The sequence below is a fragment of the Falco punctatus genome, assembly GCF_963210335.1.
Source record: "Falco punctatus genome assembly, chromosome: 4".
Taxonomy (NCBI): domain Eukaryota; kingdom Metazoa; phylum Chordata; class Aves; order Falconiformes; family Falconidae; genus Falco; species Falco punctatus.
In genome coordinates, this window is record NC_137583.1 from 49,632,629 (window position 1) to 49,651,038 (window position 18,410).

The 18,410-nt window shown below is 42.2% G+C and overlaps 1 protein-coding gene across 5 annotated transcripts in view; it reads left to right on the forward strand.

Moving 5' to 3' along the window:
• Positions 1-18,410, forward strand: part of KDM4B (lysine demethylase 4B) — a 92,047-nt gene that overhangs the window by 71,708 nt on the left and 1,929 nt on the right. For all 5 annotated transcript variants that reach the window (XM_080382512.1, XM_080382513.1, XM_080382511.1 and 2 more), the window contains 9 exons: positions 2,938-3,116; positions 4,257-4,479; positions 7,093-7,169; positions 7,359-7,414; positions 7,899-8,007; positions 13,601-13,786; positions 13,941-14,105; positions 14,842-14,961; positions 17,777-17,869. In XM_080382512.1, coding sequence (XP_080238638.1) covers positions 2,938-3,116; positions 4,257-4,479; positions 7,093-7,169; positions 7,359-7,414; positions 7,899-8,007; positions 13,601-13,786; positions 13,941-14,105; positions 14,842-14,961; positions 17,777-17,869 — 1,208 coding nt within the window. The remainder of the gene's footprint in view (positions 1-2,937; positions 3,117-4,256; positions 4,480-7,092; positions 7,170-7,358; positions 7,415-7,898; positions 8,008-13,600; positions 13,787-13,940; positions 14,106-14,841; positions 14,962-17,776; positions 17,870-18,410) is intronic.

The following is an 18,410-nucleotide window of genomic DNA, read 5'->3' on the forward strand; positions in this document are numbered from 1 at the left end:
CATTAAAATGAGATCTGTTCACCTCAAAGGGCTGTGGGGGTTCGGTCTGCTGTTACGTGTCTGGGGAAAGTTAATGCAACTTTTTGGTTGGCTTTGTCATCTGTGTGAGTGGTGGAGTCCCAACTTTTCTTGGCAGAGCCAGAAATGAGAATTGGAAAGTCTCTCAGTGCTTAACTGTACATCACTGATTTTTCTTTTCCCACATTCCAGTCACTGCGAATGCCCTAACAGTCTGAACAGGGTGGGGGGGGAAGACTCCTGTTGTGTAGTATAATTTACCATTCTGGGTCTTCCCCACATTATAAAGTACTCAGAATGTAAAAAGTCCACAGTAAGAAGCTTTTGCGTGCTGGGGCAGGTGCGGGAAGGTGCAGCTGGCAGTCCCTGCTGCTTTCAAGGTACTTACAACCTTATATTCAAAAGGACATCTTTCCTGTTCATTTTCCTTCGGAGAATATATCCATTGATTTTAGAGAAACTTGGTGTAGGAAGGGGATATTCTGTACGTACATAGCTCCACTTCCTTACCAAGGGTGATGCGTTTCATGTCTTGCATATGTGTAATGTGGAGTGAAGCGCTGAAAGGCAGTTGAGACTAGTTATTTTCTTCTGGTGTGAGACCTTGCATCAAACTTTGTGCTGAAGGATCCTCATTAGATGGATTCTTTTCACTGTTTTGACTTGTTGCATGGTGCATGGGGACTTTGCTGGCTGACTCAGGAGCAACTTTCTGTGAAAGCTGGCATTTCTCGGGGACTGATTTGCAGCACTGTTGGGCAAAATCTGATCAAACAGATTCTACCCTTCCCCACCAGGGAATAGAATTAGCTCTCTGCACTCCTTAATTTTTCAAGGCTAATGTATAAGGATGATCTGCAGGTTGCAGTGAGGAAGAGTGAGCATGTAAATTAAGCGATCACATATGCTACACTAAGATTTGGTTGGGACAAATTGTTAGTCTTTTCTACTTGCTTGAAGTATAGGAGCCATCCTGAATGCTGTGTGTCACCTAGAATCCATCCCGGAATGAGTGAAGGTGATGATAACGTGCAACAGTCACTTCCTTTTTTCTCTCAGTCTGTCACTCTGGATTACAGTGCTGGTTTCATTGATTTCAGTGTATCATAAATCCTTGCCTGTCTCCTGATGTGCCTTGACTAAAATTTGGAGAAACGTGTGGTTTGGGTTTTGACTTAGGTCTTAAAATGTCATTAAAGGTGCTTGATTTCTTCGAAAGGTGAGGGTTGAGCCCTGCTTTGGAAGTAAGACATCGTGAAAGTATCAATCTATGTACCCGAGGTCACTGGCCTTTTTTAAATTTTGTCTGTGCCTTACACAGGGCCGGACACATAAGCATGTGTGGCTGAAGTTAAGACTGTGGAACACCTCCTTGTAAATCTGTTTTGTTGGAGGGCTGGCTCTGGTGTGATGCACGCTGAACTGGCAGCCAGCTCCTGGCATGAGCGGTATCTTCCTTGGGGAGGGAAAGCCCAACCTGCCTGCTGGCCCGGCTGCTCCTGGTGGGCTCCCTTTCCAGGAGGATCCTGGGCGGTGTTGTGGAAAAGGCGATGGTATCGGCGATTACTGTTAGCCTTTGGATACCGAGATGAAAATAAAAAGACAGTAAGAAAAGACACTTTTTAGGAAGTAACTCTCATTTGAAGTGTGATAGAGATACAGAGATACACAGACAGCATTCATCGTGTCAGAAAAAGGATTGATTAATTAACGCAATAACGGTTCCCACGTTGTGTGGCAAACATATATCCAATTAGTTAGGGGGAACCTTTGAAATCTGAGATGTAAACTTAGCCATTAGTGTTTTACTACAAGTTCCTTCTGTCCTTTCTGGTAACCTAAGAGTCCGAAAATCCAAAAAGGGAGGTAGAAGTAGGGAGGAGACTTAGGCTTGTTGAGAGCAGAACATTTAACTGTGTCTTTCCAGTAATTAACAGTGAAGCAGTGAACAATTTGGTTTAATGTGCTGAGCTCTGGGGATAATGTTCCACTGAGATGTTTTTGAGTTCCCCTGGCCAAAGCTGTTCTTTTGGAAACTTTGCAGATTGTCAATGCAGTGAGGGATTTACACATACCTTTGTGTGGAAAATTTCTTTAACACTTACAGTGACTCAAAAGTCCTTAACAAGGAATGGTAAGAAACTTGGACCCCCAAACTGACACAAATGGATTCTGTGGTGGTAAAATGCCAAGGGCCCTTTAAAGGTTTTGTAAAAACAAAGAATTAGCGAACTAATTAGCACAAGCAGTACCTATCAGAGCTCTGGCAGAAGCAGAGCTGGTGGTGAATGCAAATTGAAGGCTTAGTGGCTGCTTGATGGAAGTAGCTGTGAAGCAGCTGCAGAAAAGTAAAATGAAAACTTGAGCCCAGGATATCTTATGGCCAAGATTTGTGTTTGCAGAAACAGGTATGGGATATGCTTTGGGAAGGTTGGAAGTGACTTGCTGCTGACTGGTGGGAACTGGGAGCTGGCCTAACCAAACCGGTGTGAACTGCATGCGCATCTTCTGGAGAGTGCATCTCCCAGTGGGGGACAGGAAAGGGGGATTTCCTTGCACTTGCATCATGCATTTTGAACTTGGCTTCATTAGGAGGATATCTTAGGTTTCCACAGCTAGAAAGTAGAGAGAGTTAGGAAGGTTGTACATCTAGATTCTCTTCCTCCTCCTTCCTCATGGTCTGGTCTGTTCTGTTAGGGCATTGGTGTGTCTGTCTTGTCTGTTTTACCATAAAGTGTAAATTATACCCAATGAAAGAAGTACTTGAGGCATACACATAAGAGGGATCGTGGATGAGTTGACTGTTTTTACATATTGAACTTCTTGTGTTGTTGAAACATAAGCTGTTAACCCTGTCTTGCTGCGTTTTGTCTCTGCTGACTGTCTGTTGTTTTGGGATTATTTTTTTTTTCTTTATAGAAACCTTTCCATTTTCTGGAGAGGAAGATATGAGTGACCCAGAGGCTTTGAAATCTTTACTTTCACTCCAGTGGAAGAATAAAGCACATAATTTCCCAGCTGAAAGAAAATTCAATGCCGCTGCTGCCCTGAGTGAGCCATACTGTGCTGTCTGTACCCTCTTTTACCCGTATAACCAGGTAATTCCTGATACAGCTCAGATGGACATGTCAGTGGTGGGTGCTGAGTGGGTGGCTGCTGTGTAAGTTGTGGGGCAGACCTTTATAATACAGAAAGAAGACTCATATAAATTTGCACACCAAAGTATGTTTGCATTTGGCAGAGGCAGCGGATGGAGCCTTCTTTTGTTACCTTTCCTGACTTCGCTGGCTTTCTCAGCTTTCATTTTTTAAGTCATGCTTAAAGAGTTTTGCAGTACCAACACCATTTCGTGCAGGGGAATGTATGTTACTGGGCATGTGACTGCTCTTGTTTAGATATGGGCCAGGAGTTCTGAATATATGCAAACAAGCAACAAAAGAAAAATTTACTGAGTAAGCACATATATCAGTTTTTGGAAACTACCAATATGCTTTGGAATATGTTAGTAGCAGAAAGGCAGAATTTATCAGATGAATTAGTTATTTGCCCAGCTGTGTATGGATTTGATCTTGCATGCTTGTAAAGCCAAATCTGGCTTTCTGTGTCCGCTAGGAATATGTACCTTAGATGCACATATATGTGTGTTGTAAACTTCCTCTAAGAAAAGCAAAACCCACCTACCCCTTCAATAAAATCTCTTGATTTATTATACAGACTGAAAACAAAGTATCTGTTCTGATTGCCGGATGTTGTTGTGTAATGCTTGTAAGGAAAACTGAGTACACCTGGACTGTTCTAATCCATTTTTTTAAACTCTGGTCTGCTACCAGAAACCTTGAAATGCCCTTCAGGATAAATTCTTGCAGCAAGAGTAGGGAAGGATGCCAAAAGGATGGGAGAGGGGTAGGGAAGGTCTTGCTTTTACTGTTTTCCTTTTTCAGCTGCAAATGAGGAATTTAGATTTTTACAGAAGAAAATCAGGGAAAGCTTCTGATTATTCTAATGCTTCTTTGAGCTTTCAGAATAAATTACAGATCTCAGTACAGGCCTACGGAAGAGAGAGGAGCAAAAGGAAGGGGTGGGGGTGTGCATGAGAAGACAGGATTTAAAGTTCATTATTTGTGCTGCATGGCATCAAGTGTTGGATGACTTTTTTTGCAAGGGTAGCACTCTGATTTTAAAGTTAAAACTTTGACCAGGGAAGAGGTGATTCCATACAATGATATTTTCTCTTTAAGTCCTTACAGATGGATAAAGAAGCTGTCCCAGTCTCAGCAGGGGAGACCACCTCTTTTGTCCACCTTTCTAAGTGCGGACAAAATACCAAGCCTCTGATCCCGGAGATGTGCTTTACCTCGAGTGGAGAAAACACGGAGCCCCTTCCTTCAAATTCATACATTGGAGAAGATGGAACCAGTCCTTTGATATCCTGTGCCAAATGCTGCCTGCAGGTTCATGCTAGTGAGTGTCTCCTTCTTCACCAAAGCGTTTTGGGTATTGAGAAACTCACACGTTAGTTTGTTTGTGGCCTGTATTTTAATTTCTTTTGGCATGCTTGCTATGCCTGTCGCTTTCACTTTTTCCTTTTGTGGTACTAGTAGGCCTGTATATTCGAGTCCTCCTTGGTAGTCAGTGATCTTAAAAATATGCACAAATATCCTTTTTACTGTTTGTTTTGTTGGCTGATTCTTCTCTGTCTCACAGAGAAGATTCTTTGTTCGGTTATCTTCCATTTTTTGTAATAAAGCAGAAATCACAAAGCTGATCACACTCTTCTCGCTTGTTCAGATATTGGTCTGCTGGGTAAGGCTGTATTGTTCCTGCGTGCATCAGAGATTATGGAGTAGTTTCTGAGATATGTTATTAGTGTCTGTGTTACTGCTTGTAGTAATGGCAGTTGATTACAAAAAGCAACATATGTCTGTCTGTTTCCCTGATAGTTACGTCTAAAAGAAGGTCTGATTAATCCTAGTAGAGTGTACATTCACTGTAGATTGTACAACATCTAGTTAACATTTGCGCTCATACTAGGAGATGTGACAAATTACTGTTCAGCTGTTTGATCTTGACAGATGGGAAATCTTATTTGACTTGCATCAGCTGGAATTACTTTTGTTGTTTCAGTTTTATAGTCCGCAGGTCACCACGCAGCTCAGCATGACCGTCTCTTGCGGAGAACTAGAATGCAACTTTTATTTCTGTACTGAATCCACGATTTTGGTCACTTTTGGCTAATGAGAGCATGTGATGCAGAGTGAGCGTGAGGATAGAGACTGCTTTCTTCACAAATTGCGATCTCTGTAGCGATCAGAACAGAGATGCTGCATCTTGTACATCCATATGTCTTCAATAGTCCAGTCTATCAAAATAGTTTCAGTGGCCAAATTCTATTTAGGGACGGAGGGATGCGGGCACGATGATCTCAGACAGGGTGTAGAGAAATTTGGCTTTCTATTTTGGCTGCGCTCTGCCCTTGAGGATAGGACAGAAGTTAAATCTAGTTTGATGTAGTCCCTTGTTGTTTCCTTGTTGCTGTTTGTACTTCTAGACCATGATATCCTTTTGACTCTGCTGCAGAGAATCCATTTGCTTTTATTATAGGATTGTAGTGTTGAGGTGTATTTTGGTTAATCTGGCAGCATGCTGTAAAACCAGTTGGCAGTCTGCTTGTTATTGAGAAGTGCCCTCACCCAACTGTGCTAGTTTATGACAACAGCAAGGGCGTACAGAGAAGAAAGCTTTTGCAAAGGCTTCCGGGCTTTTAAGGTGTTGACAAAAATCTATAAGAGCGTACTTTTTTTGGTCCCCTAAGATCATCCTTATGGGACAACGCAGTGTTCTGTAAGTGTGAGTATTTCTCCCACCAGGTCCCATAGTCCAGCTGCCTGTCGTCCTGCAGCAAGAAGTCAGTGCTGAAATTTCAGCCCCTTCTACACCGGTTTGTGGTCCAGCAGTATTTCAGTTAAGGCTGTCTACTTTTCTTTCAGTTTCCAGATCAGTTTTTTAGACTCAACTCCCCTGCCTGTTTTCTAGGACTAGGCTGAATCTGCTTTCTTGATTTGCTGTATGATGAAAAGAGACATCAGGTGTGGAGAAAACAGCTGTGGATCTATATTATTGACTTTTTTTTGACATAATGTTTATCTGGTTAAGTGGATGATTTTTATAAATCAGGTTATTGTGGCAATCTCAGTGCTTTCTGAGTAACTTCTAAGTTTAATTCAGTAATTTGAGACTGTCATGCCCACTGGAAATTTTAGGTTCAGTTTTGTTAGGATAGGCAAAAGCCATGGGATGAGCTTTGTGTTGGTTAGGATGCTGGCCAGCAATCTGCAATATGTTTAATTCTCTGCTTGCTTGGCAAGCTTGCGGGAATCTGGTAGATACACTTTTTTTAAATCTGTTTCTGTGTCTTTTCCCTGTTGTCTTTGATGGCAAACCTCAGTGCCTCTTACTTTTTTGGTTTAATTTTTAATTTTAGGGGATTTTTTGGTCTTACTTCCCTGTCTTTATAATGGGTGTAGTACCATTTTACTATTCTGGTGCTGCAGGAGAAGTAGGTAGGAGGATTTGGTGCTAAAATTGAATGTTTCTAACACTTCGTATAACAAGATATTAGTATTAGTTTAAATACTGTTAAGTATGTGAAATACATGCATTTGATTTCCTTGCAATGTACTGTGTTTGTCCTTCCTCATACCACTTAGCAAAGATAACTGCTTTAATCAAGCTAAAATGCAGTGGGTTTAACTGGTTTGATAACGTGAATGCATTCCAGTAGTAGCACCATCACTTTTGAGCCCAGTTCTTGTCTGAAGGATCAAAGTACTGCTATTGTAGTCCTTACAAAAGAGAGAAAAAAAAAAAAATGTTGAGGGTTACCTGTGTGGGGGGGTTTTGTTTGGTTTGGTTTTAGACCTGCTGGTCCCAAATTCTCCCCCACTTCCCAAAGATGTCTTTGCTTATGACTTTTGTCTAGACCTGTTTTCAGAGATGTTTCTGAACTGAAAAGTCAACAAGTCAATACTGTAGATGTTAGAATAACTCTGAAAAATATAACCTTATTTCTTTCAGGCTGTTACGGAATACGTCCAGACTTGGTGAATGAAAGTTGGTCTTGCTCACGGTGCTCAGCCAACGCATGGGCAGCGGTAAGCATCTGCTCTTCTGCAGACAAAAGCAAACTTCATGCAGGAATTAATTAGATACTTCAACAGAGATGGGTGGTGGGATGGTACAATTGGCCTTGGCATTCCAGACGTGGTTAGTCATTTTTTTGGGAAAGATAGGCTGCCTAGCAGAGGTTTTTGTTCGGTTCTGAAGGAGTTTCATTCCTACAGGAATGTTGCCTGTGTAATCTCAGGGGAGGAGCTCTTCAGATGACCACTGATGGACGGTAAGTGGTGTTTTTTAGTATTTTTTCCTTCCGTACTGTATTTGATCTCCTAGTGTTGTGAATTTGGTCCTGATGCTCAGTGTAGCACCTAGTTTTGGCATTACAGAGGTCACTGCTAATTGCTGACTTGGCTGTCTGAGCTTGGGTGAGTGTGCTGTCTTACACTGGGCACCAGGCTTCTCAACAGCAGAGGTAACGTGGCTCTGACTGCTTGCTGAGTTTGGTTATTTCTCGGAGAAAAGTCTTTTCAGGGAATGTTTAGTAACATGCAAGATCAGATGCACAAGAAGGTTGATCCCTGTTGTTTCAGAGACATTTGCCTTGTGCGACCATGGTTGTTAATGAGTTGGTAATGTTGCCCAGGCTGCCTACCACCATAAATATGCCTTGATACTGAGGGAGTCAGAGAAATGTTAACAGCCCTCTTGAGTATTTGAATTAAATAATGGTAGACTCAGATTTGTCTCTTCACTTTTTTTCCCAGGTGGGTCCATGTAATCTGTGCTATTGCTGTCCCCGAAGCCCGTTTTCTCAATGTAATAGAGCGTCATCCTGTGGATATCAGTGCTATTCCAGAGCAGAGATGGAAACTGGTACGTGTCTTTTACCTGTAGAGAGTAAAAACAAGAGCGGAAAAAAAGAAAAAGGCTTAAGCTAGACAGAACATTGTGTGGGACCATAAAGTAGCTGAGACTGGAGGTGGTGTTCTCATTCTTAGTTCCAACAAATGCTGTAGGAAGCCGTATCATTTGGATTTCTTCTGAGGTACTGTCTCAGTGCTCTGACACAAAAGTTGTGATGACCAGATCTGCCTTTACTCTCTAGGAGTGTGCTCCTACCCTGGGCAGAGCCTAGGACGCATACCCACCTGGCAATTGGGTCTAAACTACCTAAAAACTTCATTTACCGAAAGTGCTGCATAGCAGGAGCGTGAAGGGATGTGGTCACTAGAAAGGAGCTGACATGCTGCTGACTTGTTCATCTGTAATTTATTCATCTTTCTTTACAACGTTCCTCTTTTTCTTGTCAAGAAATCTCTTGCAGAAAATAATAAACATTTCTTTGTGACCATGACTCTGAGGTGAGGGACTGCAAAGATTTTAATAAAAGTCCAGCTACAACTTGTTATTTAGTTGCATAGCCTCATCTGAGGGATTAGTAAATGGATGATTCGTTAGCTCAGAGCAATTAATCTTAATGTTAGTTAATGCCCTGTCATTATAGTGTGCTATTGCAAAATAAATGGTGCTTTTGCTGCGCTTTTTTTTTTCATACAGAAATCAGCTGGGCGACATTTGGGAGTGTGGTACGGGGGAAGGTGATGTAGCAGTGATACGTTGGTTAGCACTGATGTATTTGCTAACGCACAGCTATTTAGTGCGCACAGCCCAGCCAGGGCCTGGCTGAGAGATTAGGAAGAATCTCTGTCTGCTTCCAGAGTTATTTCTCTATTGTGCAAATGGGTTTTGTACACAAATGTGAATGTAAAAAGCATTCATTATTCAGGCGGAGTGATGGAGCGGTGTGATGTGAGAGTGATAAATCTTGCAGCAGTGGTTCTTTATGGATCATCTGACATTTCCAGCATGCATCCTCTTCATTACCAGCACTTGTAACGATGAACTAAAAATCCTTTTACACAAGACTCACTTGTATTGCTTAATGGAGCCTCACAAGGAAACATGACTTAATTCTTTAACTCTTTGATGGTTGCCTTACAGTCCTATAGAGCCAGGGCAGTATTAATGTACGTAAAACCCTGTTGCTTCGTTCTGCGCCGAATGCCATCCAAAGCCTCTGCGCAGACCTACTACACATCTTCCTGTTTCATTCCTGAGTTAAAGTTTCATAGGTTTGTTGATTTCTTCAGCATTGTATTCCGTTTGCACCTCATCTTTTCTTTATGTCTCAGGAAAGATAGAGAATTTTTGTATTAAGTACTTGGACTTACACAGTCCAATGATGTGCTTCCTTAGGCTGAAGTTAGCCAGGTTGGAAGCTCAGTTCTTGCCAAAGCCTGTCCTTAAGCCCTTCCCTTGGAAAGTGTTAGCGTGGGTGGTGCTGCACACTGCTTCGTCATAACTGGAGTAACTTTCCTAGAGGTGCAATGCTGTTTGATTTCTGCCAGGATCTGTGCCGACTCTGCCAGTAGGGCACGTTGGCTAGTCCAGGTGGCTTTGGACACAGCTCCAGGTCTTGGTCCTGAGTTTCTGTCAGCACGCCAGCATGATCCCTCTGTAAAACAGACCAGCTGTTAGGATGTAAGAAGTAGGCTTTCAGCCTCACTACTCTATGCTCAAGAATGTCATCATGTAAGTACTGTTGTATTTAGACTGATTAGCGAAAAATTCTTCTCCTCTGTGTTACTTTGTGAGCACCATGACGGTATGTATACATGCGCCATCAGTGTCTGTTGAAAACAGTTTGTTGGCGTTGTCCCCATATACAGTGAGTGACACATTATGAATGTTGTTTCCTACAGGAAAGAAAGAAGTAAATTATCTTGTGCTAAAATGGAAATGGGTTTTAGAGTTATGAGCTAGGTAAGGATTAAAAAAAGGTCATTTGGGTAGCAGGATGTAAAGGCAGTGGTGGTCGTCGTAGCACCATTGGTACGAGAAGTACAAAGGAAATTTAAACTGGATGAGGTGGTGCAGAGAAACACACTCGTGAGCTATCGTGGAGAGTTGTAGGATCCTTAATAGGAAGTTGCAGCACTTGAGGAGTCAGTGGAGGACTTGCTGTGTTTTGGAGGTGTGCAGCTGCGATTAGGAAGATAAACTGAATCCGAGTAAAAGGTGGTGGTGTTGGATCTGATGACTTTGGTAATGGTGGAGTTGATGTGGTACTAGATAAAATTGGAGATGGCCTTTTGCTGAAAAAGGAGAGAAGGAATGATGTGAAAGCTGAGGACAGTTGAAGTGAATGGATGAAGATAACGGAGGAAAGAGGGGGGTAGGGGTTATCTGTGATTATTTTTTGATTTTTTTAGTATATTTTTGTATTGTTTTAAGTTACTGTGAGAGGGCTGAGGTGGCAAGGAGTTACAGCGATCTGTTTAAAGGTATATTTTGTTCTTTGAGATGCACCAGGCCTCCCCTTTCAGGCACAGACTTTTCAGTGCATTTGTAGGCATCACATCATTTTAAAGAATGCAGTTTGCATGCTTCCTGATTAATGGTGTATTACGGGCCTCTGTGCTTAAATTATTTATGACGTGGAAATTTGGAATAATTAGCTGTCATTCCTCAGTGGAGTAAATGAATTGCAGTGTTCATCATGCAGGAGACAGCCTATTTCTTACTCTTAGCTATGACCCGACTCTCTGGTGTGCATTTATTCTGCAGATTTTTTTCCTGTGCTTTGCACCTTCTCTCTCCCTGCTACCTCCCCTCCCACAGAAAATGTCTTTAAATCTAAATATGCTGCTTTACTGCAGCACTTGGTACCACTGCTTCTGTCCATCCCATCTCCCATGCTTCCAGGTCTGCGTTTTCACCCTTTCCACCACCCTCTACATTTCAGTCTCGCTCTAGCTCATGTTTTTCTTTCATCTTTTTGATCATATTTCCTCTGAATATTCCATTAGTGTAGCTCTTTTGCCTGTCGTAAGAAGTTTGTCTTGCTGCTGGGGTGTCGTTAGGTGCATGCTAATCCTTCTGGCTGGGAAGAACCCTGTTTACATCAATAAGGCAGATCCTGATATGGGAGGGTTAATGCTCCCCTGAGAGGCAGGACTGAGCAAGCTGTATATCAGCAGGTGTCCCTGCTGGTGGGAGAATTAGGTATTGACAGTTTAATAATGAGATCTCATTGCTATTGACTTGCTTTCAGCGCCGTGTTCCTGCTGTGCACTTTGCTGTGGTGCTTATCTAGCTTTGGAACATGGTTTACAGAGCGATAAAGGCATAGCTTATTAAATACTAAACCCCACGTTCTGGCAGCACTGAGGCTCTGGCTTTGAATTTCCTGGCTTTTGTTAGTTTAAGCAAAAAGGCCAAATTAATCTTTGGTGTAAACATACTGACTTCAGTTAATTCACAGGAAGTGAAATTGACTGATTTCATATACATGTGGGGCAGACCCTGGTTAGGAGGGGTGGTGTTGCACAGAAATAGTGAAGAACGTGTCTCCCTTTTGCACGTTTTGCTTTCAAGGAAGAGAAATACTTTTTGGAGAAGGACTGGTCTTTTATTTGTCTTGGCAACGCATTGTAGCTAGCACAGTGGGGCCCTGCCTCTTAGCTATGATAACACAAATAAAACCTAACATTGAAATGTGGCAATTCTTTTTTTGCATTTACTGGATAGTTTATAATATGGTACCCCTCTTCGTATTTTTGCGGGTACGCTTTTAAGATCGCCCCACATCTAGAAGCAGAGTGAATTTATACTTCTGGGGGTTGTCTTGGCTTATTGTGTGATCTTATGCAGCTTATGTTGCGTTTCTAGTCCCGTGGGATGGAGTAATTTATACGGATCTGAAAATTTAGGTCATGTGTTCTGTGATGTTACGTACTTTTGAGCAGCGTTTTAATGGGAGTGAGGTAAATGAGAGGCCCTGAAGAGTGAGCGAGGGGAGGAAAGGCTCTGTTTAACATCAGATGCTGTAGAGGGAAGAAGAATCCGTCATTCGTGTGTTGTAGCACATTTGCAGGACATATGTGTTTAGAGGATGGATGGATTGGGAAGGGGCAGTGGCTGGAGTGAGCTGGTTGGTGTGCGTTGGAGGCGGTCATCTGGAAATGGGCACTAAAAAATACTGCTTTCCTCTGGCCCTCCTTATATGTGGAAATTATTTCTTTCTAATAAATAAATTACATAGCTGTATAGTCATTCATGAGCATATAAGAATCTCTCAGGATTTTATTTATGTGAGCTGTTCATGCTAACAAATAAAATGCATGTTCGTCTCGTGCGTGATATTAATTTTCCCCTGATTTGCCTTGTCCAAGCCTCGGATAAGGTAAAGATGCTGCCATCAATCAGTGACAGATTCCCTAGACTTAAGACGTTAAAAGCTGAAATGGTGTTTCCAAATAGTTCCCTGGAAACATTATGCAAGAATCCAACTTGCACAATTTCTTTCTTTTTCTCTTTTCTTTCTAATTCCTTCAGATTTTTATTCCCAAAATCTGGTCTTCTGTATTTCTGAGGGGCTGGAAACAAGACTTTGGTGCTGTTAGGGAATGAGGAGATGTCTCTCGTTTCCCACTGACACCTAAAGCTTGCTGCCAAGTCTACAGTGCCATAAGGCTTATGATTTTTAGCTTTAAAAAAATTTAGATTTCTTTCTTTAAAGTAGTCACACATCTTAAGTTGATGACCTACCTTTCCCCCTAAGTGCTGCCTGATTAGAGCAGCCTGATAACTGGGTCTGCTTTGCAGACAGTTTTAAAAAATACTGAAAGATTTCATACCTCTTTTTCCCTGTAATTCTGGTGTCTGGTACAATGTTTGTATTTCTTTTGTTTGCAAAACAGTGACTGAATGATCTAAAATAGCTAGTCTGACATGGATACCAATTTAAAAGCTACGGTTGATATGTTTACGCGTGTGAAATAAACATGCAATGTCTTTGTTCCGCTGTATAAAATTATATTCTATTAGATCTAATAGGTATAATGTTCCATTAAATATAATAGAACAAATTATTGCACAGTTATTCTGTGTTCTGTTCCTTCAAAAAATGAAAACGTTATTTTCTATCAGCGTAGCTGTGAAGATCCAGCTGCCGTTTGAATTGACGCAGGTACGTTTTGTGTACCTAAGGAGGATGAGTACTGAGCTGCAGCAGTTCTCTGCTGTCAGGGGTGCCTGTGTGCCTGCTGCGCCCTCCCTTCCCCTCGGCCCTCCCGCCAACAGGCTCAGCCCGGATTTCGGGCTGCTCCGCTGTCCAGTGTGGTGCCGGAGCGCTGACCTCCTGGCCACGTTTGAGGGAATGAGAAGTTGGTATCTGCCGGAGTTTCTTGGCTTAGGAGTGACTGTAGGCAAGTGTATGCAGGCAATTCTGGAAGTGTTGGACTTGACCTCTCAGCGGCAAACATCACTGTTTGTGGCTGTGGCTTCTGGGCCCCAGACACGAATGATACAGACTTCTCTACCACGTCACGTAACACGGTGCCTTACGACAGGCGTTAAGCTGCTGTCAACTGCCCACGTAACACTGACCTGTGTTTCTTTTCAGAAATGCGTGTACTGTCGGAAACGGATGAAGAAAGTGTCTGGTGCCTGCATCCAGTGCTCCTATGAGCACTGCTCCACGTCCTTCCACGTGACCTGCGCACACGCAGCCGGCGTGCCCATGGAGCCAGATGACTGGCCCTATGTTGTGTCCATCACTTGCTTCAAACACAAAGCAGCTAACCAGAATGTACGTGTCTTGGGTTTGGGTTGGGGTTTTTTGGTTTAGTTTGGTTTGTTATTTGTTGGCAGGTTTTTTTGTAGAGCAGTCTGTCTGCACCTATATTTTCGACGCAGCTTTTACGGTTGAAAATTGCAAGTTATTCCCCTTTCTCTATGCACAGATTCAGTTTCGAAGGGAAGTGACCCTTGGACAGACCGTGATCACAAAGAACCGGAATGGACTCTACTACAGATGTAAAGTTATTGGCATGACAACACAGACTTTCTATGAAGTGAACTTTGACGATGGCTCATACAGTGACAACGTGTACCCAGAAAGCATTATTGTAAGCAGCCCTCTGTGGAGACTGTTACCCTTACAGATCAGCGCAGTGTCATGCATGCATTCCTCTTCTGTGCGCTTTGGGGCGGGGCAGCAAAGTTAAAACTTAGAAGTTGCTGCTTGCATAGAAAAGCTCATGCTGCTCTTTGTTACTCTTGTTTATGATATTTCCTTCTTTTTTGTTCCTTTACAAAGATGTGATTTTGCTGTGTGCAGATGGCTTAACAGAAAGCGGTGTTTGTTTTAAGTTGCATCCTCTTTGTTTTGTGGTTGAATAATCTATTTTTCAACTGACAAGTGAGATTCATGGGGGAAGTGGATTGTCTGTAAGCACTTTTGGTTCAAAATAGGGATTCGCTTAATAGAAGGAATGCCTAGAAGAGACTGGCTTGTCAGCTCATGAATTCTCTTCCTGATTGCGCCACTGATTCACCAGTGAAGCAGAGCAGGTCACCCCCCTTGCTTTTGTTGATACAGGAGCTCTGATCTTTTGGGGTTTGTAATAAGAAACTTCCTAGAACTGAGTACTCTCACCAAAAGCAGGTGTTTCTGGCCTCTCGTGGGTGAATGGTTTTGTTTGAGATAACTGCAGTTAATCAGAAGTGCAGAAACTCCCTTTTACTTAATTACAGCATTACGTAGCAAGTGCCTTGAGCAGTGACTTTAACACACCTCTACCTGCTTGTTGAGCTTTGTTGGTGTGTGTGGGCTGTCTGACCTCTTTCACTCTGTGTCTTCAGAGCAGAGACTGCATCCAAATGGGACCCCCTCCAGAGGGTGAGTTGGTTCAACTGCAGTGGACAGATGGAATCATCTATAAGGCCAAGTTTATTGCAGCCCAGATCAGTCAGATTTACCAGGTGAGTATGGAAGAGTACCCACAGACTTCATGTCAACATGTCTGATAGTTGATCGAATTGTATAGCTCACTAGTGTTGAATATTTGCTCTGGTCAGGAAGGGAGAATTTGCCTTCTGAAATTAATAGTGCTGGTAGTCTAGAGAGAAATACAGTGTTAAAATAGGATCAGGGTAAAGGTTTTCTGTCACAGAATGTGGACGTGGGGACAGGCATATGTCTAGACTGTACCTGCTTTTAAGATATAAAATAAATTTGCCCATTTCATTATAGCTCAGATGTGACTTGGGTCAGAAGTGACCCATTGGAACTGTTCTCTGGCGGCTGTCCTGTGGCTGGAGCTGAGCTTATCATCTGTAGCTCCCCATGAGTTGATAACTCTGTAATTACAACTTTCCTAGATGCTTTGAGAGGAAGCAAGGGAAACAATGGGTCAGGAGACTACTTCAGGGTGGGAATAATCCTCTGGTCGTGGGAGGGTACTTTGTGGAGCATCATCATCATATGGGAATAATGTCCTGATGCTCTTGTGTGAGGAACTGGGAACCTTCAGTCATACGCTCTCACCATCTCTGGTTTTAAGGTGAGAAAAACAGCAGACAGTATTTTTTTGTCTTTGAATTTGTTCCACATACAAGATTCTTGTTTGTGGAAGGTTGTAATAGTCACTAAAGGAAGATTTAACCTGGTACACTGTGTTAGTATTTCAGTAAAGAAAATTCTATAAAATGCAGTACATTCATTTGATTAAATCCTTTTTAAATGGTACCAAGAAGTTGAAAATAACAGTGATTTGGAAAGTATACTTTATGTACATCCTTTTGAAAAATACGCTGAAATTTGCAAGTAATTGTTATTTTTAAGAGATTGATGCCTCTGGACAAAAGGGAGAGGAAGTCCCTTATCTTATATTTGTTTGGAATGGAGTTCTGGTTTCTGTCCTTTCTACACAGAGCGTTGCATATCTGTGTGAAGAGCACAATGATCCACCTTGTCAGTTAACAGTCTTTTTGGTGCTTATAATGGATGTTAACTGCTTCAGAGAAGGTGTGATCTGAGGTGACCGTGGTTATGAATAAAGTACAACATATAGTTCCATAAAGATCTATTGTTATGCATGCTTTCCAGTTTAATCACAGTATAGGAAATTGTCATTGATTTCTTTAAGGCACAATAATTTGAAATAGGCTATTCTGCTGATAGTGCCAGATGACAGAAAAATATGCATGAGTCGCCTGTGTTTTTCAAATCAAGCAGTTACCTGTAAGTAAAGCTCTTCTCCGTGGGGGAAATAGCCTGAATGGCTTTCCACATTGGTTCCCTATGTAGATACTTATTCAGTGCTTATGGTGCATATCTTTTATCTGATTTGGAGTAGGATTATATTTATAAACACAGTTTTGTTACGAAAAAAGTGTGTTCAAAGGAGGAAGGCATGGATTAGCTTTGGCATGTTAAACATTTTGCAGTGGCTTCCCAGTTCACATCTTTTAAGTCTGTACTTTGTGTACTCAGATGAGATATGTGGTTTGTTTTTTTTTACAATTAAGCCCAAATGACTGTCTTGTAACTTGCTCTAAGGTGTGTTCATAACAGGGGTCTAACCCATACCCATAATTTGGAACTTAAACAAAATCCAGTCAGTGGTAGTTGAGATGGCACTACCCTCAGTTGCAAGTCCTGTGCTTCTACTGGAAGTTGTGCTTGTGTAGCGGAAATGGCAGATGGCAAGTGCTTGTGCCTCCCCTGTTAAACTTTGTAATTCGTGTTCCCTCCTGACTCAGTTACGGTAGCGGTGCTCTGTAAAACCACAGAGTAAACGGGACCAGTAGCATCTTAAACCACCTCAGCAGGGCTCATCTTTCCAAGCCTGTTCTCCCACCTGTGTAGCTCTTGCAGCTGATGTATCTACTCAGTTAAGGGACCTCAGCAGGCATCGCTGAGCTCACTTAACTGATGAGCAGCAAGACCTGGGCAGCGCACGAGGAGGAGTTCAGAGCACAGATGCTTTCTTCCTTCTGAATTTACCCAGTCTGAAGCTGACACCCTGCGTTGACCTGTGGCTTATGTCCTGCATTATCCTGAAAGGCGTAATAACTCTTGAGCAAAGGAAATGAGAATCTCTTAAAAACTTTCAATAGTTTTAACATTTCTATATGCACGTTTCCATAAATAAACTTTCCTGTAACATGCGATGCATAATTAATGATATAATCAGCGCTTAGCAAAAAAGGTTGGACATGAGGAGTTACCACCATTTGTTGTACCTGGCTGACTTATTTCTGCTTGTTAAAATACAAATGTATTTTAGTAGCTGGAGTCGTTTCCCTCTGACGTGTGAAAATGCTTTAAGATGAAAGGAATTATTATTACCATATTGACCTGAATACAGGGCTGCCTTTTATTGTAAGTGAAAGGCTTCTTTTTTCAGGATTTGAATCAAAAATCAGTGGAAATCTTTAGTGCTCTGGCTGGGAGCGGGGTGCAGAGGTGCTGGTCCAGCTGGAATGTAGACATTTTAGGATCCGTAGGAGCACTTGAATGAAGCCACTTGGGCTGGATAAGACCGGGGTGTCTGAGCAGCACTGAAACTGGCACTTTTTGGGTTCAGCATCCTTAACACAGCTTAGGGATGCTCATTCTACGGCAATCCTAGAGATGTGCAGTGCCGAGAACAGGGGATCATCCGTGGGAGCTGGGCCCTGATGCTTCCTTGGTATTCCCATGAAACGACTGTGTGTGGCATAGTCTGGGAACGGACTGTTCAAGTACTGTGTCGAAGCCAAGTTCTTATTTCATCTTCTGCCTACTCTGCAGGTTGAGTTTGAAGATGGTTCTCAACTAATGGTAAAGCGTGGTGATATTTATACCTTGGAGGAAGAGCTTCCCAAGAGAGTGAAGTCTCGCCTGGTGGGTATCAAAGGAACAAAACCTGTAAAAATAGCTGTGGCTTGCGATACTCATTCACATTTCCTTAGCATATTGTTTAGACATTAGGTGAATGCAGCCTCCAGTTTCTGTGGCTGCAAAACCACTTGTCTTTCACAAAATACGCAGAGTGGAAGAAATCCTTGAGGTACATGCTTGAGAAGCATTTAAATGATTTTCCCCTTTCACGTGTTCAGATCTGATTTTTGGTTTCTCTGGTTAAAAGATTATGTTCATATCATTTTACACCGTATGAATTTAGTTATGTGGACTGCCATTCTGCCTGAATACTGCCTTTCATCAGAAGTGAGGTGAATCGGTCTACAGCCGAGTGGTTTCTGGAGAACCGATAAGCGACGGGGGCTGAACCCCCGTTTCTCAGCAAATAGGAGATTTAGAACATAGGTCTTATCTATAAAGCTCTTAATCGGCTGTCTTTAGCTGCATACAATGGGATTACTGAGCGCATATAATAGGAGGAATTTATTTCATAGCTTTTTTGGTTCCAGACTTGCTGGGTGTT